This window comes from Rhinoderma darwinii, chromosome 6 (genome assembly GCF_050947455.1).
Source record: "Rhinoderma darwinii isolate aRhiDar2 chromosome 6, aRhiDar2.hap1, whole genome shotgun sequence".
NCBI lineage: Eukaryota > Metazoa > Chordata > Amphibia > Anura > Rhinodermatidae > Rhinoderma > Rhinoderma darwinii.
In genome coordinates this window covers 140,048,760-140,075,999 of record NC_134692.1, presented here as the reverse complement: position 1 = coordinate 140,075,999, position 27,240 = coordinate 140,048,760, and the positions used below count along the sequence as shown (strand labels likewise).

Sequence of the window (27,240 nt, the reverse complement as noted above, 5' to 3'; positions counted from 1 at the left end):
CATAAACCTCCAGACAGCGTCTAGTAATGTAAGACGTTCGTATGAAGCCGACGCCGTGTTTATTGGCGGACGCCATGTTTTGTTGTTGGTGTGGTGACCACGAGAGGGTTGATGGGGTTAGGTTGGTCAACTGTGCACTTCACAAGGAACGTAGTACAATACTACACCGGGGTCCGCTTCTTTATCCATAGAGAAACAGTCAGAAAGGGCTGTCCACTTCTAAACCCAATTTTACAGTTTACATACAGGATTAATCTACAAAGTGAAGTCGTTCTTTACATACATTACTTATCCTGTACCGATCCTGAGTTACATCCTGTATTATACTCCAGAGCTGCACTCACTATTCTGCTGGTGGAGTCACTGTGTACATACATTACATTACCTATTCTGTACTGATCCTGAGTTATATCCTGTATTATACTCCAGAGCTGCACTCACTATTCTGCTGGTGGAGTCACTGTGTACATACATTACATTACCTATTCTGTACTGATCCTGAGTTATATCCTGTATTATACTCCAGAGCTGCACTCACTATTCTGCTGGTGGAGTCACTGTGTACATACATTACATTACTTATCCTGTACTGATCCTGAGTTATATCCTGTATTATACTCCAGAGCTGCACTCACTATTCTGCTGGGGGAGTCACTGTGTACATGCATTACATTACTTATCCTGTACTGATCCTGTGTTACATACTGTATTATACTCCAGAGCTGCACTCACTATTCTGCTGGTGGAGTCACTGTGTACATACATTACTTATCCTGCACTGATCCTGAGTTACATCCTGTATTCTACTCCAGAGCTGCACTCACTATTCTGCTAGTGGGGGTCACTGTGTACATACATTACATTACTTATCCTGTACTGATCCTGAGTTATATCCTGTATTATACTCCAGAGCTGTACTCACTATTCTGCTGGTGGAGTCACTGTGTACATACATTACATTACTTATCCTGTACTGATCCGGAGTTACATCCTGTGTTATACTCCAGAGCTGCACTCACTATTCTGCTGGTGGAGTCACTGTGTACATACATGACATTACTTATCCTGTACTGATCCTGAGTTACATCCTGTATTATACTCCAGAGTTGCACTCACTATTCTGCTGGTGGAGTCACTGTGTACAGACATTACATTACTTATCCTGCACTGATCCTGAGTTATATCCAGTATTATACTCCAGAGCTGCACTCACTATTCTGCTGGTGGAGTCACTGTGTACATACATTACATATCCTGTACTGATCTTGAGTTACATCCTGTATTATACTCCAGAGCTGCACTCACTATTCTGCTGGTGGAGTCACTGTGTACATACATTACTTATCCTGTACTGATCCTGAGTTACATCCTGTATTATACTCCAGAGCTGCACTCACTATTCTGGTGGAGTCACTGTGTACATACATTACATTACTTATCCTGTACTGATCCTGAGTTACATCCTGTATTATACTCCAGAGCTGCACTCAATATTCTGCTGGTTGGGTCACTGTGCACATACATTACATTCCTTATCCTGTACTGATCCTGAGTTACATCCTGTATTATACTCCAGAGCTGCACTCGCTATTCTGCAGGCTTCAGAGCTGAAACCTCCCAGTATTGTTTGTTCAGTGTCTGCACAGAGCTGGCGATTTGCATTCTGGGAAATGTTGCATTACACCAGGTGCTGTACTGTCATCTGATTTAGTAAAAACTGCCCCCTACATTATAGGATGTCCGCTAAGCTTCCCCTGACTGTAAAGATGAAGCTGGATACAACCCCATGTGGCTGCTTGGGAACCCATTGAGAGGGGCCTCAGCTCAGGTTGTCCCCATCAATCTTCCCTTTGGATGGTGTGAGAAGAAAGAACCTGGTTGTTCCTATTCTCCTCCCTCATTGCCAGTGGGCACCATCTTTCCCCATGGAGGGACCGGCACAGGTTGGATCCTTCCACATAAGTGGTGTAGGGACGTCCTGGCCTTGGAATGACCAGACCCTCCTGCTCCTGAGGATGGGTGATCAAGCGCCAACCTTCCTGTCTACAGATAGTATGATGTAGTGCCTGGAGCCAGCACTTGGTGGGGCCCTATAGGTGTCCCCTATATACACGTGTGATCATGTTCCATTATGCAGGGGTGAATAGCGGCTCCTCTGTATTTTGGTGATCACTGTGGATTCGGCACCTTCCTTGTGTGTGGAGCGGGGGGGGGGGGGGGGGGAGAGTCTTCAGTCTGATGTCTCTTTCCTGGGGCTTTATGTTCTCGTAGGTTTCAGGCCCCCACAAGCCCGCTCTGGATTCTCACACCTGAGCCGAGCGCCTGCGGACGTCTGAGGGACGCGTTGCCAGGGCTCATTGGCACATCCACCTCAGTAATTACATTGTACAGACACGGGTGCAGTAGAAGGGAGTGCACCTTAACGGGGTACAGACCCTGCAGCCTCTCCATGTGCTGTAAATGATTACACTATTATTCCCTGTTATCAGCCATTTCAGACTGGGGAGAGGCTGTGACTGTAACGTTCTTTAATGGGTTGAGTGACAGGAAATTCAGGATACCTGGGATGGGTGACGTGGGAGCTGTGATGGTGGCCATTTTGGACGTCATCCAGCTTTTCCAAATACAGATAAAACCAATGCACTGCTAAATGGACAACAATCACTCCCATCGGAGTCTCTTGCTCCATAAGGACCTCATTATAACACTGGAGCGTGTGCTGTGAAGCCCGTTCTTCAGTTTGGGGGTCAGTGACCGGGACGCAGCCCCTTATTTCAGTGGGATCCTGCGAGACGATGGGATTGCTTTTCTTTCCTTCCTTCTGCGGAATCCGGTTCCTCGCCTTTGATCTGGCCGGTCATTGTGTGAACGCCTGTGTTGTCGTCGCCTCCGCCTATTATCTGGGAGGGTCCAGTGATGGGATTTGTCACATGTTAATGGGTTGTGTGGCCTATTGAAGAGCTGCGGAGAAGGACTCTACAGGGCATGCTGGGATATGTAGTTCCACTGGTCGCCTTGTCTTTGCTGATTTATATAGCGCGTGCTCCTGGTGATATATATATATTGTGTATAAGCGCTCAGGAGGTGGATACGGGATCTGCGTGTTGGCAGAGGCCACTGTGTACAGAGTACGTCAGGCATCCCCTACAGATCCGTGCCAGAACATGAAATACTGTACACAGCAGCACAATTAATCCTGAGCATTACTATTCTGTATCCAGCGCCAAGACGTTCTGCACGGGTACGGCAAGACACATGAATGCCACGGGGCAGCGGGCTCATCCTGTATGTTCTTTATGGAGCAGCGGCCTCGTCCTGTAGGGGGCTGCGGCCTCGTCCTGTAGGGGGCTGCGGCCTCGTCCTGTAGGGGGCTGCGGCCTCGTCCTGTAGGGGGCTGCGGCCTCGTCCTGTAGGGGGCTGCGGCCTCGTCCTGTAGGGGGCTGCGGCCTCGTCCTGTATGTGCTGTAGGGGTCGCAGGGCTCGTCCTGTATGTGCTGTAGGGGGCTGCGGCCTCGTCCTGTAGGGGGTTGCGGCCTTGTCCTGTATGTGCTGTAGGGGGCTGCGGCCTCGTCCTGTAGGGGGCATAGGACTCGTCCTGTAGGGGGCTGCGGCCTCGTCCTGTAGGGGGTTGCGGCCTCGTCCTGTATGTGCTGTAGGGGGCTGCGGCCTCGTCCTGTAGGGGGCACAGGACTCGTCCTGTATTTGTTGTATGGGGCACAGGGCTCATCCTCAACCGCGTCCGTGATTGGTGCGATAAATAAGGATCCTGGTCCGGAATAGATCATTGTGCATCTGGTGCTGTTTTTTTATTGTTTCCCTTCTGACGCGCTGCGGACCTAAGTCCATAGCACGGAGCGCTGCCGCATTTCTCATGTATCCGTGCGTTCCAGGCCTAACGTCACCACTCGTATCATGGACAATATCGAAGGACTTCAGTTTGTCGTAGGTCAGTGCCAGGAATAAGAACTTGAGTCCTAAATGAATCCGTTGGCATTTGATGCGGTTTAATTGAAGCTAAATGTGATTTACTGCTCCCTGTTATCAGCCATTTCAGGCCGGGGATTGGCGCTTACTGCGGCGTTCTTCAATGGGATGAGTGACAGACGTGCAGGACCCTCCCCTCCCCCCCCCCCCCCCACGATCCACGATCATTGCTTTATATCACATATTCTTAGTGCTGAGAACCTCCAGAAATATTTCCATCCCCATGTGACTGATCTCAGCCGCTCGTCTTATAACGCTACTGCATTATTATAAGCCGGTTACTGTCCCTTTAAAATGGTAATGTAGATCCCGCCTGTCAGGACGGTGAGCGCCGCGGTCCTTTGGCTTTCGTGGAGTCGGACAGTCGCGGAGTCGTCTCCATTTTGCCTTTCTCCTAGTTGCGCTCTGGAACATCCTTAGGATTGGGGGGGGGGGTCTGTCGAGTTGTGATTTCACCGTCTCCGCAGCGTTCTCCGGTTTTCTGTGTGGGCCTCGGCCTGTGACATAACATCGTAATCCGCTGCGGTGATGTAACCAGTAATCTTATTGCTCTGAATCTCTGCCAAGTGACTCACTCCGGGAATGTTGGCTCGGGTCTCCGCTCTGGGCGGCTTGCAAAAGAGCTTGTAGGTTTTTTGTTTTTTTTCCCATAATGGGTTAAGTACCTTTAAATGTTTAACTCCTTTAATGCTGGTGTGAGGCAGGAGACTGTACAACCAGATATACACGGGTCAGGTTGCCCTTGATATTGCGATGCTGGTCATTAAAGGGCCATACACGGCAATTATGAACATAGCGGTGGAGGCACCGAGTCCCTGCGGGTTCATACTGCAGAGCTGTAGGTGCTCTGTGTGCCGCAGCTTTACGTTACGTATGGCGCCATATTACAGAGATCGTCTCCCCTAGAATATACTAGAATACCTTATTATACGGCGTCCGATGGAACATAGAGAAGCCGATAGAGAAACGCTCCGTATGAATCGGAGGCGTAGTGGGGTACAATGGGGCCTCTAACTCCTATGGGGGCCGTATTATCCAATGTCCCCCGTATCATTACCGGATATGATGGAATAGATATTCATGAGACTCTCCTATATATTGGTGTAGTGGGGGGTCAAAGATGAAGCTGTAACCTCATGGGGGGTTTGCTGGGGCTTCCCCAGGTTTGGCGCAGGAGATCGCTGTATTGGGCGGCTTAGTGTTTTCTAAGTGTCTGTTCACACAGTTTTTTTTGCAGGCAGAAAGTTCTGCCTAGAAAAATAAGTTCCGTTTTTTTCGAAGTGGTTTTGTAACACGCACGTTTTTTGCAGGATTTTTTGAGGCGTGTTTTTTTTTTACCTCTTTAACAGGTGAGCGGTCTTTGCCAAAAACACGCGTCCAAAAATGGCCACGGCGATTCACTGAGTTATTTTCCGTCTTATTGATTTCAAAGGGGTTTTTGAGGCGGAAAACGCTCAGGAAAAAAAACGCCTCTCTGTCGTCTGTAAATCAATGGGAAGAAATGTGGGGCGATTTTTTTTTTTTTTTTCTTTTTTCTTTTTTTTTGGGCGCTGATTCAGATGCGGTTTCCGTGTCAAACTCAGCGGCAAAAAACTCAGTGTGAACAGGGCCAAAAGGTTCCCAGATTAACATAATTAATGGTTTCAGCGACGTCCTAAGTGTTTGGTGAGGGCGGTTTCTGTGGAATTGGCAGCCTGCGGTGAGGTGCAGTAACTGGATGACACGGTCGTATCCTCAGGTTAATATGTGGAGGGGGAGTAATGATAAATGGACGTCCAGGCATTTAAAGGGGAAGTGTCAGCTGCAGGTTTCTGATGTGGGTTTGTTACCATGTATACATATTGTGTTTCCTGTACAATCGGGTATGATACCCTGTATACCAGCTGTCCGGTCCCCTTTAAAAGCGCATCTTCTATATAGAGAATTATTTTCCATTTTTAATACGGGTGCTACTACTTCTCTGCAGTTAGCGCTCAGGCTGCAGGCACTGACTGTAGTGCATTGTGGGAGATGTGGTGTAGACACTTGAGTTTGGTGTCCAGTGCACTATAGGATTTCAGCTAAGCTCTATGGCTAATGGAAGGCAGCAGGATTCTGAATGCTGCTTTGGATGTGACTGGAGGATAATACATCAAATAGCTCAAGACCGGTACTAGTTGTGTCATTTAAGGCTGTAAGGTTCTGTTTGAAATCGACTCTCAGCACGTGGGCAGAAAGGACATGCTGGGAGTTGTAGTTTTGCGACCGCTGTATTGTCTCTGGTTGGGGTCTATTGCCCTGTTTACATAAGGGAGATATTGACAGCGGGCAAGAGACGTTTTCCTGCTGCTTTTCAGTTAATTTGGAGGCACAGACACCATTACTGCTTCTCAGGACTGATCTTTTATGTCTCTGCCGTTTCTGCTGAATCGATCAGCACCGCTTAATTCCTTTGTGTGTGGGAGGCGGCGGGTGCCCTTTAAATCCAGGTACCTCACGTGACCTTAGTTCGCATACCTTTGGCTGATAAACTTATTTCCTTCTGAGTAAAGTTGATTTATATGCTGCAAGTGGCAGTCATTACTCTGCATAGCGCCAGGTATGAGACCTTGTTTTACTCAAATCTCCAGGCTCCTCCCCCTCATTGAGGCTCCATCCCCTCATTGAGGCTCCACCCCCTCATTGAGGCTCCACCCCCTCATTGAGGCTCCACCCCCTCATTGAGGCTCCACTCCCTCATTGAGGCTCCACTCCCTCATTGAGGCTCCACCCCCTCATTGAGGCTCCTCCCCTCATTGAGGCTCCTCCCCCTCAGTATATGGGCAGCAGCCTATCGGATGAAGTAGTGCATGTAAAGGTGTAAGGCCCCATGCACACGACCGTAGATTTCATCCATCCGGAAATACGGATCCGTGGTCATTTATAGTCATCTGTAAGTCATCCGCATATACGGAAGTGTGTCCGTAAATACGATCTGTAGTGCATCCATATTTATGGATCCGCAAAAAAACGGGAGAAATATTGGGAAAGCCCCTGGCGTCGCATAGCAACGCATCCGTAATTACTGACGGTTACAGATGCGCATCCGGAGCCAATCATAATTAAGGAAGCGTCTATAGACTTTTATGGAGAGTCCATGCCGTAATTATGGACAATAAAGGGACGTGTTCTATCATTTTACGACACGGACACCCCTCCGTAAAAATACGGAAAGGTGTCCGTAGCCCATAGAAGAGAATGGGTCCGTAATTCCGGTTGAAAATGACGGTAAAAGCCTAAAAATACATTCAGTAGTTGCGGCTAAAACTGCATCAGAAAACCGCGCGCCCGTTTACCGCGGTCTCGTATTGAAATGTGGTTTCAGCAAAACCGCATCGAAAAATGCACCAAACCGTGGTAAAAACGCACGCGTTTTTTCGATGCCATTTTAACCACACGTCAACCGCAACATTTGAATGGAGCCTCAGTCTGTAATGAGGCAGGAGGTGGAATTCCGACTACCACAGACTCCAATAGACAATGCAGCTGAGCTGGAGTCGTTGGTTCGAGCTTTGGCCCAATGGAATAGCGACTTCTCCATCACCTGTACTTGAAATAACTCTGTTTTGATCAATCTGGATTGGCACACTTGAAGTCACCCCGTGCCACTGCCCGCCTGAGTTGGCACTATTAATCAGATTTTTCTAATAAAACAAATCCGTTCAGGTGGAGTTTCCCTATAAGTTTTAAATGCATAATAATGAGACAAAATAGGTTTGTATGGCAGAGACGAGTAGGTGGGGGAGGGTCCGTTTTAACCCTTTGTGGGCATATTATGATGTCCTTATTTAGGGCGCCGCCGTCTCCTGATCACGGCCCTTTAGGTATCGGGAAGAATAAACCAAAGTCTCTTGCTGCTTTGTGGGATGAGGACTGGAGCCGGATGATGGGGGTGGTGGTCACCTCTGGTTACACGGAGCATTTACTGCCTGGCTGCATTCGCTGGGGGTCGGCGCTCTCCTCGTGAGTCTCCGTTGTCAGGGGACATTAACGGGGACAGAAAGCCGTCACATTGTCTCATCTCGTTGTCTGCACTTCAGTCATTCACGGTCTCCAGGCAAATGTCCTTTACGTGGTGGGAGCCGCGAGGCGCCTGTGACTTCTATGGTTCAGTCCCCTACATATGGGGGGCGCGGGAGACAACCTAGAGGTTCACTGCTGAGCCCCCACATTTCTGGGCTGTTTTGTATATGGAAGTCGCCATCTCCGCTCCATATAACACGGACTCGTATTTCATCACCAGTTTTTTTTGGGGGGGGGGGGGGGCAGTTAAATATTTTTGTAAATTCTTGGAAAGTGATCAGAGTGCGACGATGGAGGAGCAGCCAACGAAAACGCCACCAAAACCGCACCGTGCAACCCGGGATTCAGGGTCCGGTCCCACATAGCGGCGGCCAAAATCCCGCTCACTTGTGGTCGCCAAAAACTGCACGATTTTGTCGGTACTATGGAAAAATTATACGGCCATTGGCCACTGCAAGTGAGCGGGATTTGGGCTCTATGCGGCTGCTGCTACATGAGATTGTACACTTAGGGCTAGTTCACACAGTTTTTTGGCACTGTTTTTTTACACCGAAACTGCACCAAAAAACTGCCGTAATCGTCTCCTATTGATTTCAAAACGCTCGCAGGAAAAAAAGCGACATGACCTATCTTGACGCGTTTTTCGCCTCAAAAACCCCATTGAAAGCAATGGGAGACGGAAAAAAACTCAGCGAACGGCTGCAGCGCAATATGATGCGTCTTTTTACTTGTTTTTTTTTCCTTTGCCTGTTGAAGAAAGAGGTTTAAAAAAAAAGCCGCAAAAATCGCATCAAACGCGCGTGGTGCAAAACCACTTTAAAAAAAAACAAAAAAAATCGGAGCTGATTTTTCCAGGCAGAATATTCTGCTTGCAAAAAACTGTGTGAACAGGGCCTTAGGGGAAGATCTTAGACTACTCTTTCCCCCAAAAGGCAATGGTAGGAAATGATTGTGTTAGGGGATGTTCACACGCAGTGTTTTCGGGGCGTAAACGGCTGAAAAAACGGAAGCTGAACGACCTCCAAACCTCTGCCTATTGATTTCAATGGGGAAAAACGGTGTGTCATTCAGATGGGGCGTTTTCTTACGCGGGCGTTTGAAAAAACGGCGCGTAAAAAATGCCCAGGAAGTGAAGTGCGTGTCGCCTCTTGAGCCGTTTTTCATTGTCAATAATAAAACCGCTCCAAAAAAACATTTGATGCTTTAAAAACGGCTGAAAATCAGAGGCCGTTTTCCCTTGGACACCGCTCCGTATTTTACAGCCGGTTTACTTTAGCGTGTGAACATAGCCTAAGACTCATCGGTTACTATGGAAACGGGTGTAATTGTGTTAACCCATTGTGCCCTTTTAAAATTTTGGGTCTTGAGTTAAGCAGTCGCTGACATTTTATAGAGGGGACGTCCGCTAAAAGCGAAAAGCCTAAGTCCAGTCTATTGCCTTGTACGGGACGTTCTAGAGACCTTTATGATCTCGACGTTTTCCCAGAACTGATGGCGATTGTCAGAGAAGTCTTCCCGCAGACAGATCGTCTTCCTGCCGGTGCGGTGGAGGATTTTAGGGGGTCATTAATGCCAGTTTTCCATATGGTATGAAAGCGTTGAATCTTTGACACTGAACCAAGGCCATAAATACGAAGAAATAAACCGTACGGCAGCAACGGGGTCCTTGGGGAGAGGGGGACCGCCCTGCTCGGTCCTGGATCAGGACCCCCCTGTTCAGAGGATCTGCATTGTTAGCAGGCGAGGGAGTTGGGGGGGGGGGGGGCGGACCAACACCAAACCCTTCTGTTCAAAGCTCTGCACTATGATGGGGGCCCAGCTTCATCTCTGCTCTGCGGCCCCCTCCTCTATGTACTCTCCTGCATGGAAGCTTCCTATACCCACCTTTTTATAGGTTGTCGTCCTCGCCGCCGGTATGTAATGCGCAGTCCTCGCCGCGTGCTCCGCATCATGTTTTCCGATGACGGCAACTCTCAGCAAAGAGATTAATTGTATATTCATTTTTGTCAGCGCGTTCCTGTCCTGACTCACTGCAGCGACTGCCTGCCACATATTACGTCAGCGGCAGAGGGGCTGCTCCTTGTCTGTTCAGCTCTGGGATATGTTACAGGAGAGCAGCGATGGACCTGCTGTTTACATGGACAGACCCCCGGACAGGTGTGTGGGCGTCAGGGGGGCCGGGATGCTCTGCCGCAGAACCCCGACATACTCGGCACTCGGGCATTTCCTCCCTGTTGTGTTTTTGTACCTTCCTAAAAGTGGACAGACCGCTGCCGCCTGAGGTTCAGGATGTCGAAACGAAGTGACAGCTGGATACAGCCCCGTATACTCTCAGGGTGTCGTCCTCTGTTACATCGTACGGTTTTGTAGCTCCCGAAATGATAGGATATCAAAGAGGTTTTGCACATTTTTAATGGACTTTGTTACAATTCCTCACCAAGATCTCTGCTTCCTGCTGTGAATGTGAACATTCTTGTTTATATCCATTACATTTGAGGGTTTGTTACAATTGCATTCAGTCTGGACAATCCTCTGTGAAATAAACACATCAGCAGCACAAAGCTCTCTGTTGTCCTAATAGTTTGTTACAATGTGTTAGTGCAGGTAAAATGCATCTGCCTGAAGTCCGAGCTAGTCACCCCTGGACTATAATGTAATGGCCATCACTCAGCTGTAGGGTTTGTCTGGTTCTTGGTAAATAATGAAAAGTTCTACCTTTATGCTTCGATTCAACATTTTTCAAGATCTCTGCTTGCAGTCAGGCAACCGGAACACTGGAGGCTGCAAACGCATCTTGAAATAATTTTTATCGCAGCTGAGGGTTTGCTACAAAGTGTAGCCCGTGACGTCATTGCGATGAGCTGCGCTCGATGCCCCATCTTGTTTTTAGTGGCGTTCTAGTGTTTCTGACGTATTCTCAGGAGTGATGGGGGATGGGGCTGCTGTGACGGTCGGGACGCCGTTTCAATAAACGTCTCACAGATTCCACGCAGCGTTAATGGAGCGTTTCACGACCCTAATAAATAGTCATCACCTCCTTGTGTGTACGTCGTATGGAAGATGAGCGCCAAGTATGAAATGTAAACCTGGGGGGGGGGGGGATATATATCATCATTATAGGGCAATAGGAAGGTGAAGAGCGGGTTTGGTTCATGTCATCCTGTTCTGAACGAGCGTCCGAGACCGGAGGTGGAGATCCGAGGAGCTGATCCTCCTCCCATCAGGAGAAGCCCAGACCAGGCCGCAGGTCAAGGCGGAGATCCATCGCGGCTTGTCGTTTTTAACTTCTAGCGTCGTCATCCAAAATTACAACTTTAATAAACCGACCGCAAGCGACAAGGAAACGGCGGGCTGAAATCACGGAGTACGGCAGGGTTAGTGATTGTATCGGCGGTGGATACGTTGCTGGTGTTTTAAAGGGATTGTCTTGAGATTGCAGCCCGGAGAGACTTGTGGCGAGAGTAATAAGGGACTTACCGCTAGAAAAACGCTTCCATGATTGAGGCTCCCAAGAGGCGGCGAGCCGGTCACCCCTGCCCTATAATGTGACATCTCTGGTCGTCGTAAAGGGATTTTCTGGTTCTATGTAAATAAGGATTAGGCATAAAATGTGCAGCTTTAGAATTGACGTTTTAATTTGTTCATTTTTTTTTTTTGTATCTCTGCTTGCTGTCAGCGAATTGGAACACCCCTGGTTACGCCCAAAGGTTAAAATCCTGTCCAAACCGAATAGTTCTCACAGCTGAGCGTTTGTTACAATTTGAATTCAGTCTAGACAATCCTCCTGTGAGATAAACACATCAGCAGCACAAATCTCTCTCCTGTCCAGATAGTTTGTTACAATGTATCAGTCTGGAGTACAGAGGATTGTCTAGACTTTATCCCCAAAAAGATCTGTACAAACCTAAAATAGTTTGTTACAACTGTATAATGTTCCTATTCACTGACATCTAACAGAGATCTTGAAAATGATGGGAAATTGACACCGGAGGTATATTAGAAAGTTACAGAACTTTTTATTTATACGATGATTTATCTTCTTAAGACCGGACGAGACCGTTAAGATCTCAGGTCCTTAAGAGCCGCTGACTTCTGTGCCTCGCCGTCTGGTGCAATGATCTGCAGCTTTCACCGGACTGTCAGCTGAGAAAACGGCGGCCTCCATTGCGTTCTACATCACAATATACCGTAGGGTGGCTGAGCTCGATCCCCTCATGTCGCATCCAGGATGACGTAACATGAAACGCCGGGAAAGATGATACAAAGGACCCGAATGCCTTCAAGGGCGCCGCTTATCAAAGACACATTCTGCCGATGATCCGTCCAGTCTTGTTTTTGTTGCAATTTTGCATAACTGTGGCAAAAAAAAATAAAATGCCTGCCTGTGTGACTGCACCTTGTCCACACGTTGCAGAATTGCTGCGTTTTTTCCGTCCAGAATTGCAGACAGAAAATACGCAGCATATACAGTAGCAGCCGAGTGGGTGAGATTTAACAAATCCCCTCCACACGCTGCGTAAAAATTCAGAGACGAAATTCCCCTGTGGTGTTTATATTTCGGACCGCGGCAGGTTAATTCTTGCTGCGTAAAGTGGACGGAGCTGCTGCGTTTTTCAGAGGAGACGTCGCCATCCCCCAACATTGAGAAAAACGCCGCAAAATCTGCACCATTTCCTGCAGCAATTCCGTTGTGTGTGGACGAGCCCTTACTTGGCGCTGGCTGGGAGCTGAACATTTCTACATTTTCTACCTGAATGAAACCTACGTGGCACAGCTGCAGGGCTCGTTGTAATGTATCAGCGCTTGTTACGAGCCCTGCACCTGTGTCAGCTGGACATGATCGTTTTCAGCCTCTGGATGTATATATTCAGTCACTGACAGTAAGCAGAGATCTTAAAAATTAAGAATTTAAACAAAGGGGAGATTTATCAAAATAGGTGCAAAGGAGAAGCGGAGGAGTCCATTGCAACCAATCAGGTTACTTCAGAAGCGACAAAAGCAAAGTTCTCCTTTACGTTTTATTTGACCGATCCGCTGCCGCCATGTTTAGAGGCATTTTTTTTTTCCCGGAAATATTTTGTTTCTTAGCGCTTCACGATGGTCGCACTTGTGCCAATTCTTCCACTATTAGGATTTGTATATTTGTGATGTTTTCCCGGCTGCGGTGGAAATTACGTCTGTTCGGAACGACCGAATATGGAGGCTGTCGTGTTCCTATAGAATTGTGTATTTTCCATCACACGTCGCTGGAGATTCCTCTTCATCCTCCGACTCGGGTTTCTGCTTCTAACCTCAACTTAGCCCGAAACATTGGGGGTCTGTGCGATGTCTGTGTGATGTCAACAAGCCGTGCGCGGCGCGGAGTCGGGACCTGCTTAAGTAAACTGTTTATATTCTGCGCACCCATCACTTATCCCTTATATAGTCACGTAGCGCTGGGCCGGACCCCCGAGGTGAGCGATGGATCTGAGACGCTAGGTCTAGAGTTTACCGTACGCCTCGCCAACAGGTGACTTGTAATGTGCGCACCGTGCTCCCGCAAAACATGGCCGCCGCGATGTAACTGCTCAGGATCATTGTGGCAGGTCTTCCTGTAACGTATTAACGAACCCCAGGACTTCCCGCTGGCCTTTATCTCCCTGTCACCAGCTGTGGCTCCTGTCACCTCTGATCCAGTGCAGGCGCAGGACAGTCCCGCGATCCGACGTGTGTGTGTGTGTATACACACAGGTGAAACCAACCGCCGCCCAGCAGACTCCACCATTAATACTGTCCGCTGCAATAGTTGCTGCTCACCCAGCTTTCCCAAGCTACTGAAAGGCAAACCTGCCTCGTTACATCTGACTTGGAGGTTTGCCATTCAGGATTCTGGGAAAGATGGATGACATTCCCTGTGTGAAAAACTAGCGAGATTGCCTATTATCCCACTTTCCCAGGATCAGATATGACGTTGTAGAAGGTATAATTATTCTTCACGTGTCCGGTCATCATGCGCTCTCTCTGCCGTCGCCGCGGTAATTGAATGATCCTATAATTTGATTTCTTCTGTGTTTGTGTTTTACAGGCCAAGCCCATTTACGGAGGATGGCTCCTGCTCGCCCCGGAGGGCACCGATTTTGACAATCCCATGCACCGATCCCGGGTAAGAAAAAGCCTGATCCAAATGTTCATTACATGTGGCCCGTGGGGTGGTCCGCTGCAGGCGCCGGACCGGTGAACCTCTCAGGATATTCTACGCGGTTCTGACTGTCCGGCTCTGATCACTTATGAATTTGATGTTTTCCTTCTGATTTTCCGCTATTATGGACGACGAGAATAACTCCGTCTGCAGCACAATTTTTGCCGTCAACAATACTGGGAACTTCAGAGGTTTTCTTAAAGGGGTGACCCCCACCAATACAACGTATCCCCTATACACAGGATAAGTGTTTGTTTGCTGGGACCCCCACCGATCAAGAGAACAGGGGTCCTAAGTCCCCTGAGTGAATGAAGCGCCGGTGACGCTCTATGGGACTGCCGGAAATAGCGAGCGGTGGGACCCCCAGCGATCAAACACTTCTCTCCTATCCTGTGGTCAGGTGATAAGTTGTATTGGAGGGATAACCCTTTAAAGGGGTATTCCGGAACTAAAAAATTACATTTATTTAAATAAAACAATGAAAAAGATATAACTTTCCAATGTACTTACGTTTCATCAGATGGCTGTAGCGTCGTATATCCTCCTCCGTCGCCGTCCCCTTAGCAATGCAAAATCTGCACTTCCTGTGCAGACCCGTCCATTTGGTCTTCTGCCTTGCTTCCGGTTTCCGGCTTACACACTGTACGGTTACGTCACAAATGACGTAACCGTACCACGTGCTTCTTTATTGAATTAGAGCATGCGTGGTGAACACACTCCACCGCGCATGCTCTGTGAAATTATGTGGCTGCGTCTTCAGCGGCCGTGTATATTACACTGCGCATGCGCAAGGTTGAAGGTGTGTAGCGGTGTGTATACGAAGTTGCAGGAATAACGGCCGTTTCGGCCGTCTTCCCGACAGGTGCAGGAGCTGTGACAGCTGCTGTCTCGTACAGCAGCTGCCGCAGCTCCTACAGCGGGGACCGATCGCTGTGTCCCCGCTGTCTGACCCCTTAAAAGCCGCGTTCTATAGAGATCGCGGGTTTTTAGGGGTTAAGTTACCATCGCCGGCCTGCTACACGATAGCGGCCGGCGATGGTTACTATGGCAACCGGACACCAAACAAAGGCGTCCGGCTATGCCATCGACGGAAGCCTAGTGGGTCCTGACAAAGTCAGGACCCACTATGCTTGCTGTCAGTGAATAGCTGACAGTTCTAATACACTGCACTACGGATGTAGTGCAGTGTATTAGAATAGCGATCAGGGCCTCCTGCCCTCAAGTCCCCTAGTGGGACAAAGTAATAAAAGTAAAAAAAAAAGTTAAAAAAGATGTGTAAAAATAAGAAATTAAAAGTTAAAAAAATCCCCCTTTTTTTCCCTTATCAGTCCTTTTTTATTAATAAAAATATATAAATAAACGATACATAATTGGTATCGCCGCGTCCGTAACGGCCTGAACTACAAAATTATTTCGTTATTTATCCCGCGCGGTGAACGCCGTAAAAGAAAATAATAATAAACCGTACCACAATCACAATTGTTTGGTCACTTCACCTCCCAAAAAATGTATTAAAAATAGATCAAAAAGTTGCATTTACCGAAAAATGGTACTGATGGAAACTACAGTTCGTTACGCAAAAAATAAGTCCTCGCACGGCTTTATTGATGGAAAAATTATAAAGTTCTGGCTCTTAGAATAAGGTAACAAAAAGTGAATGATTTTTTACAAAACGTATTTTATTGTGCAAACGCCATAAGACATAAAAAAACTATAAACATCTGGTGTCACCGTAAGGCCGAGTTTACACGAGCGTGTGCGTTTTGTGCAAGCAAAAAGCGCGGCGTTTTGCGTGCGCAAAAAGCACTTAACAGCTCCGTGTGTCAGCCCTTTATGATGCGCGGCTGCGTGCTTTTCGCGCAGCCGCCATCATTATGACACTCCGTTTGGATGTTTGTAAACAGAAAAGAACGTGGTGCTTTTCTGTTTTCATTCATACGCTGCGTGAAAATCACGTACCTGTCTGCACGGCCCCATAGAGTAACATAGGTCCCTGCGACGCGCGTTGCAAAAACGTATAATACGCTCGTGTAAATGAGCCCTAATCGTATCGCCCCATAGAATAAAGTGAATATGTCATTTATAGCGCACGGTGAACGCTGTAACAAAAATAGAATTAAAAAACAATAGAATTGCTGTTTATTAGTCACCGCGCCACTTAAAAATAGAATAAAAACTGATCAAAAAGCTGCATGCACCCCAAGAAAACTACAATGTATTCCTCAAGTGGTCTAGTTTCCAAAATGGGATCACCTTTTGGGGGTTTCCACTATTTTGGTACCACAAGACCTATTCAAACCGGACATGGTGCCTAATAAAAAGGCGGCCTCAAAATCCACTAGGTGCTCCTTTGCTTCTGAGGCCGGTGCTTCAGTCCATTACCGCCCGAGGGCCACATGTGGGATATTTCTACTGCAGAATCTGGACAATAAGTATTGAGTTGCGTTTCTCTGGTAAAACATTTTGTGCATAAACTTTCTAAATGCTGTTGTGAATACTTTGAGGGGTCTAGTTTCTAAAATGTCGTGTTTCATAGGGGTGTCTAATATATAGGCCCCTCAAAGCCACTTCAGAACTGAACTGGAAGCCCAAAAAAAATAATTAGGCAATACTTCGCTTCTATACGAACTAGTTAGCGATTCACAGTGTGATGAAGTAAGGGGAAGCAGCGCTTATACGAGCGGTGCACCCCCTTCAAACAGCCGATGACTTTTCAGTTCACAGGTAGCAGAGTTACATGATGGGGAATTTGTTTTCCTGTTGTGTAACTCTGCTACCTGTCAATGGAAAAATCAGCTGCCAGAGTGAAAAATGTTTCCACACAGAGGAGTACCGCAAAGAAACACCTGGGAATCAGACATGATGGACTAACATTTTTCCCTGTGGTGGATGACTTTTCAGTTGACAGGTAGCAGAGTTACATGAAGGGGAATTATTTTTCATCGATGGCTAGTTAGGAGCGCTGCTTCCCTTTAGTTTTTTCTTGCTCACTGTGAATCTCCGACACAGGATGCAGCGGCGATCCACAGGTATTGCTCCTTTTATCCCAATTCACATGTTAGAATTCAATTTTTTTTATTTTATATATATATATAAAATACAGTATTTAAAACTAAGACTGTATAAACAGTTAATATACATTTAGAAAACTTATAATTATAAAGACCAAACTTTACGTATCATCATATAGGGTCAGTGTTGTTTAAAAACGCAGATATCCAGTGATTTCAGCTTGTGCTAGCAGTAATAGAATGAGAGCACCAAAATGAAGACTGGGATTGCAGAAGTTAGTAGAGCTGGGTGTAGTAGGCGGAGCAAGTGCACTGCTGCATGCACATTGCATGCTGGGACTAGAGCAGTGCATGCAGGGAGGAGAAACACAGGAAGAGAAGAGGAATGAACTTACTGAGCAAAACAAACCTCTCCAGGTAAACAATAGGGAGTAATGTTACTAAAACCATTTATTATCAAGAAAAAGCTAGACAGAGTGCACTAATATCTTAATAGAGGAACATTGCATTGATTTAAGAAATAAAAAAAAGTATTGGAAAACCCCTTTAACTTCCATCATTTCAGTAGAGATTTCTGTATTGGGACCCTCTTGCTCATGGGATTTTTTTTTTTGTGGTCCCATCTGTCAGATTCCCATCAAGCGCAATTGTAAGAGTTCTTTTACACAGACCAATTTTGGCCGTAAGGGCTTGTCCACACGTAGCGAAATTGCGAACAGAAAAAAAACGCAGCATAAGGCCTCATGCACCCGTAAAAAACGAAAAGTAGGACATGATTCATAATTCACGGCACGGTTCTACGGCACGGACACCCTTCAGTGGCGATACGGAAAGATGTCTGTAGCCAATAGAACCGGGCGGAGTTTTTTTAGTCGCGTGCATGGGGCCTAATACAGTAGCAGCAACGTAGATGAGATCAAACAAATCTAATCCACACGAGGCGTAAATAATGGGAAGAAAAAACGCTCAGAAATGGACCTGCGGTGCCGAGTCTTATTCCGCAGCGTCGATTGTATTTGCGTAATCGCTGTTTATTTGTTGCGGTTTTCCCCATTGAGTTCAATGTGAAGATAAAACCCGCAACAAACAGCAGCTGTTGCAATTTTTGCGGCCGGTTCGCAGAGATTCCGCCACAAAAACCACAACTCAAAAATAAATAACCCCTACACTTACCCAGGAGTCTGTGCTTCTTCTTCCTCCAGCCCGGCCTCCTGGGATGTCTCTTCATCCCGTGTGACCGCTGCAGCCAATCACAGGCCAGTCACAGTCTGCAGCGGTCTCCTGGGGTGAAATGTCTTCCCCGGAGGCCGTCCTGCCAGCACTCCAGATATTGCAGCCGTTTTCCACAGCGGATTTTCTGGGTGAAAAACTGCACCACAGTTTGGCGCGCTTTTTCCCCCCAGAATTCCCTGCGGCGCACAGGGCAGATATGCTGCTTGCTTTTACGCAGCGTATCCACCCCATGTGAGCGCGGCCTAAGAACGAGCGCCGATCAATGGGACAGCTGGTTGATCGGCGCTCGTTTGCTCTTGTAACAAGGAGCAATGATCAGTAATGTCAAGGGACGAGCGCTTTTTACTACGATCACTTGTCCCCATACGTTTCGATCGTGTCGGCAGCGCGTTGTTTACACTGGGGATGCGCTAACAACAACGTGTAATGGCGCTAAGAAAGGGGTGTTCCCATCGTGTAATGTTATGGTCTATCACTAGGATCTGCCTTCACTCCCTGATTTAGGCGTCCAGCTTTTGGCACCCCTCATGATCCTGGGGAGTTGCACTTTATTTCCTGCTCCGTGCCGATCCCGGCCACCCGCTATTCACTTGAATGGAGCCGTGTTTTGCGGGCCCCTGTGCAGCGGGTGCCCGGGAGCGCCGCTGTCCTGGGAATAAGTTGAAGATTTGTTAGGGATATCGTTCTCTGGAATGGCGGGGGTCTCAGCAGCATCTCCTAGCGATATCATTATAGGTGGGAATACTCCTTTAATAAGGGGGTATAAGGTTTTACAGCTGTAATTGTCTTCATTTGGTCTCGGGCATCAAGCGCAAGTCTAAAGATATTGACCCACCTGGATTTTTATAAAGTTCTAATAACTACGGCAATGAGAGAGAGGGGGGGGGGGCTGGGACAAGGATCGGTCGGGGTCGCAGAGGTCGGACCCACACGATCATAAAGTGATGGCATATCCTACAATTTACCATCACGTTACAAGCTGGGAATGACCCTTTAAGTCCTTTCTTTAAGACTTCCATAGGGGGTTTGTAGGTGGAGAACGTCCTCTCTGCCCGTCCTGTTGGGGATTCGTCTTGCGTGAGAACGTCGTTCTCGAACATCTGCTCCCGGTTGTGTAAGGGTTAATTCCCGTGGTGTTTTTCCTGTCTCTGATCTCATCGCTTAATAACAGATTAAATATAGAAGGTTAACCGATCGAAAACGGCATCAAACCGACATAACTGTAGCGCGGGCGCGTTGTTTCCAGCCGGGCACGGCTCCGGCACTCTGGGAGTTAAATGCTGCGATTTTCGTTTATCTCTAACATAATCTCCCGCCATGTCGTGTGAATCTTGTGTCATCGCCAAAAATAGCCGCGGAATATGAGAGACTTTGTCTTCTGATTAAGGTTTAATAAAAGAAGCGCGGACTAGAAGAGCCGAAGAAAATATTCTCTTATAAGGCAAGAGAGCGCGTCTATGGGGGAGGGGAGGGCCGCGCCGCTGACCATGCAAAATAACGTCAATGTGTTTAATGCTGCTCTCAGGCACTTTGATACTGGGGGAAATTTCTTACCGTACATTAAGACGGCCATATAATAATATAATATAGTACACCGGATCTCCAGGCGGCGGCGAGGTCCTGTCTGGCCCTGATCCGGTCGCCTCTTGTCGTCTGTGGCGTCGCTCAAAGGGATTTTCCAGTTTCTTGTACATTGTCTTTGTGTAATGAAAAGCTCTGCAACTTTCTAATATACTTTTTGGGTTTTAATAGCTCACTTTTTTCAAGATCTCTGCTTGCTATCAGTGAATGGAAAACATTCTTGTTCGCACACACAGGCTAAAAGCTTCTTCAGACTCAATACTGTTGAGGGTTTGCTACAATTGTTTCCAGACTGTATATTTTTGATATGTTACCTGCACTGATACATTGTAACTCTCCGGGGTCCAGCCTGTTTAGCTCACAGAGGATTGACTGAGGCCCCATGCCCATGACCGTAGTTTTCATCCATAATTGCGGATAATCTGCGGACCTTTCATTTCTGCAGGTCACGGACACCTTTCCGTGTATTTACAGATCTGTGTCCGGGCCGTAGAAATGATCCGCGGTCTATGGGCACTTCCACAATTGCTGACGGCTACGGATGTGCGTGGGTATTTGCAGGCCATAAAAACCCTTACCGTCGTGTGCGTGACGCCTTAGGCCTAGTTCACACACCGTTTTTTGCAGGCAGAAAAGTCTCCCACATTTTTTGCCCAACAAACAAAAAAAAATGCTCAAAACGAGCGCCGCAGGTTTTTTCCGCCTCCCATTGATTTCATTGGGAGTTCAGGAAATCACTTGAAGAAAGATCATGTTGTTTTTTTTTCTTCCACGGGGGAAAAGACTCCTTTACTTCCCATTGAAATCAATGGGGGGCGATCTGGCGCTGATTCCAAAGCGGTTTCCGTGTCAAAACCAGTGCCAAAAAAACTCTGACCCTAAATGAAATAACATTTTTGCCAAGCCGTGAGGAGTTTTAGGTCAGGGCAGGTTTTCAGCCTTTGGTTGTAAAAGAAGAATGTTCCCCATTCACTGACATCAAGCAGAGATCTTCAAACTGGTGAAGAATGGAAACGCAAAGTCTATTCGAAAGTATCAGAACTTCTCAGTGTTAAAGATTGAAGGGATTGATAAAATCCAGACTTGTGGACGGGCCGTGCGTTGCGCCCGTGTGGCCCACAATTCCACCATGCGGTGACGTGTCGTGATGCCCAGTTCTTGGTTTTTAGTGGCAGAGTATGGGGAGCTCGATAGCCGGGTTTGCGCATGTTCAGAGGCGCCGTCCGTTCCGGGATATGCGGCTGGGGTTTGACACTGTACGGCGCAGGCGAGACCACCAAACGTTGCCGCGGGTGAACGTTACCTATGGCAACCAATTACAACAAAGTGGCCACATGGAATACAGGGAGGTGGAGAACTATGAAGCCTGTAACTATGTCACAACTATCGCCCGGTTTAACTTCATAGGAAAACCCTATTAAATGTATAGAACTCCTTTAAGGAGACCCCTGTCCGTGCGGAGCTTCTCCAGGGGTCCTAGGGCTTGTTCACACGTGGCGTAACTGCTGCGTATTGTCCGTCCGGAATTGTGGACTGAAAATATTCAGCAGAATACAGTAACAGCAAAGTGGGTGAGATTTAAGAAATGCCAGCCGCTCGCTGCGGAAGACCTCCCTCCAGAAACTCCCCTGCGGTGCGTCATTTTATTTCCGCAGTTTGTCAATTCCGCCCCAAAATACAAGATAAAGCGGCGGAGACGCTTCAGAAATATTTACAGGAGGTGCCAGAGACATGAAGTGGGTGTCACTGCTACTTTATAGGAAAACCGCAGCACAAAATCCGCACTATTTTACACCGTGAAAATGAAAATCCGCGCCTAATCCTGCAGTAACGACCCTGCGCACGACAAGAAATAGGACATGTCTTATCTCTTGTGAAGCTTTTCTTCGGCACGGACACCTTAGGCCTCGTGCACACGGCCGTGCCCGTAATCACGGCCCGCGAGCAAGGCCAACTGCCGTGGGCCGCATTTTCGTGCCCTGCTCCCATACAAAGTATAGGAGCACAGCCTATAATAATCGAAAAGTAGGACGTGCTCCATAATTCCCGGCATGGACACCTATCCGTAGTGGTACGGAAAGGTGTCCGCGTCCAATAGAACCGGACGGGTCTGTAATTGCGGACCGTATTGTGGTCCGCAATGCCGGAGTTTTTTTTTTACGGTAGTGTGTATGGGGCCTTACTGTAAATATACGGGAAGGTGTCCGTGGGCCATAGACAGTAATGGGACTGTAATTACGGACGAGATCTACGGTCGTGTGCACGGGGCCCAAAACGTATATAATGGTGCGGATTGTCTGCAGCGATTCCTTTACGTGTGGCGCAGCCTCTGTGTCTGAGGGGAGTTGTGGGGGTTTCAGGAGCCGGGTATTGGTGATCTCTCTGTACAACGCTAGAGTATACGCCGCGAACTACAGATCAGCCAGTGAGTGCACCGAGCGCGGAAGCCTCACAAGACGGACGGCCGCATTAGAGAGAAGGAAACGCATCCCCAGCGCCATCGGGTGAGCAGATTAGATCCGGGTGTCACTGCCGATCCCACCTCATAAGTCTCTTCTGTTCCTGGTTTGACTTTCCTCCGTGACCGATTGCGATGTGACCAGGCGATCCTCTCCCCTCCCCCGCTGCTCCCCCAACTCCCTCCCTCACGTAGAAGAAAGTTGGAGCTGGAGTTTATTGGAGCAGAATTTGCCTCCTGGTTATTTCTGCCTTACATGGACATCCAAGGAGGGAGAGCGCCGAGTACTGTATCCTGGTAACCGCTGCAGCACACCGAGGGTTAAACCCCCCCCCCCCCCCCTCGGCGAAATGGGGTTATCCTAGGGAAACTGACGGCTTTCCAAGAATAATACAGATCCGTCAATTGCATTTACAGTCGGCAGTTTTCTCTCTTTCCCAACACCAGATCCTTATCCGGCCTCGTCCTACACGCGAGGAGACGTAGACTGACGGCAGCGAGGCATGAGGCACAATATACCTCGCTCGTATGATCTGCCCTCCCACGCCACCTTGCAGCTTTATGGGGGTGTTGGGGGGGGGGGGGGGTTAGTACCATCTGCATGAGATTAACCCTTTACTTGTAGCCTAAATATTTTACAATTGCGGGATGGACATTACAGCCAGTCCACACATGGCTGATGCCATAGAACAATAGATTTGACATTGGCTGATCCATCCCGGCATATTCATACCTCACATTGCCACCATTATATCTCCGAGGGGGGGTCTGCCCCTATAACCAGCTATGATGGCGGCCATATTGGTTGGCACTCGGCTCTCCTAGAAGAATGAGATGTGGGGGGGGGGGTCTTCGAGTGTCACTTCGGTTTCCTCCCCCCTTCCTCTGTGCGTATGACAGGGGGGGGGGGGGGGTTGTCAGTTCCTGGAATCCTTGACTCCGTGAATAACAAGTTACATATTAGTTCAAAGTGTTTTCCTTCGGTTTAAGGAGCCCGGACTCCTAGGTGTGTAAATGGCGGCCGCGTCCTCCTGGAAGGGTCTGCGCTTTTAGTGGCTCCGCTCGTCTGACACCCTGAGACGCACTCGGAGACGTTTCCTGGTTGGTGACACTTGGTAATATTCGGGTGATGTACGGCGCTGCCTCCTGCCAGGCGGGCGCTGCTGATTTGTTATTAACAAGCGCGACGTCTGGTTCTCCCTCCGATCATCTGCTCAGACTCCAGATGTCAGTGTGATCCGAGGCAGCGCTGCCACTGCCGGACGTCCTGTCAGTATCGGGGGGACAGAGGATCAATAGGTGTACTGCCCCCCCCCCCCCCGACCCCGGGGGGCATTCAAGACTTTTTGGAATATTGCTCCCCCTATAGGTTACCAGAATATATAATGTACGTCTAATGATCAGTCATAGTGTTGTATAATATCACCAGCCATCGCTGCTTCCGCAAGACCCCCCAATGATTCGCGGCGGCGGCGGTACTCCCTCTGTGACTGTAGAAAACCCGCAAAAAAAATAAATCACAAATTGACCTGTGGCGCGTTCTGTGTTTTTTTTTTTTTAATCCTCAAAATGTCACTTTATGCTGCGGAATTGCCGGTTTTGTGCTGAGTTTTCTACATTGAATGAGGCGGTAAAACCCGTAACAAATAACAGATGTTGCGATTTTTGTAGCGGAAAAGTTGCGATTCCGCCACGAAAATCGCAACTGAGAACAAAAAAATGATCTGTACTTACCCAGAACGCTCTGCTCCTGCCCGGCCTCCAGGGATGACGTATTATCCCGTGTGACCACTACAGCCAATCACAGGAGGCCGGACTGAAGGACATCAACGTGTCGCCACTTTTTTTTTTTTTTCTGCAGTTGAGATTATGGGCGCAATACTGAACCACAATTCGGTGCGATTTTTTTATTTTTTATTTTTATTTTTTCATCCAGAATTCCCTGCAGGTTCCAGGAAGGCTCCGCTGTGCACTTATACGCAGCGTATCCGCACTGTGTGAACTCTGCCTTACTGTGGCAGCCGCTATACATGAGAATATTACGGCCGTTGCTATTTTGTGGGTGGGTGCCGTATTATAGTGAAGAAAGTGTCGCTGCATAGTCTGATTTAGCGTTCAGGATTCTGGGAAAGCTGAGTGATATCCTGTGAATACGCCAGAATGGTCTTGGACTAAGCCTTTAAATGGCTCTAAAAAGATGAAAGCTGCTCTGTGATTGGTTGATACAGACACCAAGACCAGTTCTTCTGTTTGGCTCTGTTCACATCACGCTGGAGGTATACGTGAAGATCATTCCTCAGCTTCTACCTCCGACGTATATCCCTGTACAGCTCCGCCGTGGCACGTGTCGGGGTATTGTCTGCAATGTAAAGAAAAGGATACCGTGCGGTGGCGTCTTTCGCCGTGGCGCTCTGTACAGTAAAGCGATGTCTGCTGCGATTTTCCTAATACAGAAAAAAATATATATACATTGTGCCAGCGCTTACCACCGCGTTGGGTGAATGGGGGCCTACGGCTACGCTTGGCATATACGTCAAGAAATTTTCCTGCGACATAAGCCAAACGTGTTCACTAAATGTGATGTGAACGGAGTCCTAGTCAGTGGTGATACATGAGGCCCAATTTATTTCTTTATTTAGTTTTTCAGATTAATTGCTATTTCGGTGATTATTGTATTAAAGGGCCACTAACCCTAAAATCCACATCTTATAATAGTGCAGTAGCGTTCTAAGAGGAGCGGCTGATATCAGACACATATATGATGTAAATGTCTCAGCACTGGAGATCTGATATAAAGTGGTGGGGGGAGGGGGGGTTTATGGACTTCCTGTCACTCATCCCATTAAAGAACCCGAGTCAGTCTGAAGTGGCTGATAACAGGGTACAATAGAACGTATTCGCAGTCCTAGAGTCCGCTTCTCCCAACTTGAAATGGCTGATAACTGGAGACAATAGAGCGTGTTCATGTGCACAGCGATCTGACGGGAGGTTTCGTGCCTGTCGCTTGCTACGGATGAACGGCCGCCGTGCGTTTTTTTGCTGTCGGCGCCGGCTTTGTGATGCTGATTTAATCCGTTCACTTTGTATTTCTTGTGCTAATCCTTTCCTTTTTTCCTCGCGTTCTTTACACAGAAATGGCAGCGGAGATTCTTCATCCTGTACGAGCACGGCCTGCTGCGCTACGCCCTGGACGAGATGGTAAGTGCCCTCCATCCCTCCGCCTGGCAATGTCTTTGTACGCCCTTTGTAGGCAGCGCCTGCTGTCACCTAATGTCATCTTGGCCTGGGAACACAATGGCATGTTTGATTTTTCAGCGCGCTGCCATGTTATTTATGGCATGTAGTGAACGTGGCCACTGAGTAACCCCCCACCAGTAGCTGGCGGATCCGGTTTAGGAGTTGTAGTACTCGCTACTTGGCGTTGCAGTATTTCCTTTGAGGCTGTTATTATAGGGGCGGTGTTGTGCGTGTGAGTTCCTGGGTGTCGTCATCTTGTTGTGTTCCTATTTTGGTGACATTTCCACGTGGCGCCCATGAGAATAAACCTCGAGGATTTAACTCCCGGTGTTCTCTACGGGTGTATAGTAAAGTATATACAGGAAGATCCCATGTACATAAAGCGCAATTATTGTCTAACGGAAAGTTCTACAGCTTTCTGATTATATGTTGTCTTAATTCCCCTCCATTTTCAAGATCTCTGCTTGCTGTCCGTACATTCCGTTTTACAACCTAAAGGCTGAACACTGATCCTGTCCTGATACTTGTCACAGATGAGGTTTAGTTACAATTATATTGAGTACAGGAAGGACTCCAGGCTGATACATTTTTACCTGCACTGATACATTGTAGCAAACCACCAGGACAGGGGAGAGATTTGTGCTGCTGATGTGTTTTGACATCGCAGACGATTGTACAGACTGGACGCGATTGTAGCAACTTCTCAGTTGTGAGATGTATTCGGTCTGTGGATGTATACGATGTTTGTTTACTGACAGCAAGCAGAGGTTTTGAAAATATTAAGGTATTGAAAGACAAAATCCCCTTTTGTATTCTGTATCTGATGGTCCGGCACTCCTGCCACAAAAATGCTGGATTAGCAGGGGATTAATCTGATGGTCCAGCACTTGACTCCCTGTGTCCGCCGCTGGCCGAGCACGTCGCTGATAGTAGAGGGGGCTGGTCCGGGGATGGCGCTTACATGGTCATATACATTTTGGGGTGTCTGCCATGTCGTTTTCTGGATGCCGCGTCCAGTGCGGACTCTGCTCGTGCTTCGCCCTTCTGGTCGGCTGTTTGCGGGATACGTGGGCATCTCCCCTCCGCTTTATCCTCCTGACAGGTGACATATTTTAGCGGTAACGTTCTGCTGAGTCAGTTGTGCCGCAGGATAGAAGAGAAGCCGAGACTCCGCACTGACACATACAGACACGTCCTACACTTCTGCCTCCAGACGGAGCAATTAACTCTGTGTCTATGGACTGGGGGGGGTACACGACGCTGTAGGACTATAACTCCCAGCACAAAGCAATGAACTGTTAACCCTGTCACGGTCAGGATGTTGTTAGCTGCTTTCCTCCCTGGAAATATCGATAGCCAAGCCCGTGTGGGGAAGCAATAAAGTGGAGATCATTAATGTTTCACTGCCCTCGGCTATGGCGACCCACGTACCCGCTGCCCGTCCAGTGCTCCTGCCGGCTCCATTGATGTTACGGTAACCGATCTCATCCACAGAAGATTTCCACCATATTGGAAAG

General features: G+C 48.0%; 1 protein-coding gene across 8 annotated transcripts in view; it reads left to right on the top strand.

The window, feature by feature from the left end:
* MPRIP (myosin phosphatase Rho interacting protein) overlaps positions 1-27,240 on the top strand; it is a 93,615-nt gene that overhangs the window by 4,930 nt on the left and 61,445 nt on the right. For all 8 annotated transcript variants that reach the window (XM_075830671.1, XM_075830667.1, XM_075830668.1 and 5 more), the window contains exons 2-3: positions 14,090-14,167; positions 25,619-25,684. In XM_075830671.1, coding sequence (XP_075686786.1) covers positions 14,090-14,167; positions 25,619-25,684 — 144 coding nt within the window. The remainder of the gene's footprint in view (positions 1-14,089; positions 14,168-25,618; positions 25,685-27,240) is intronic.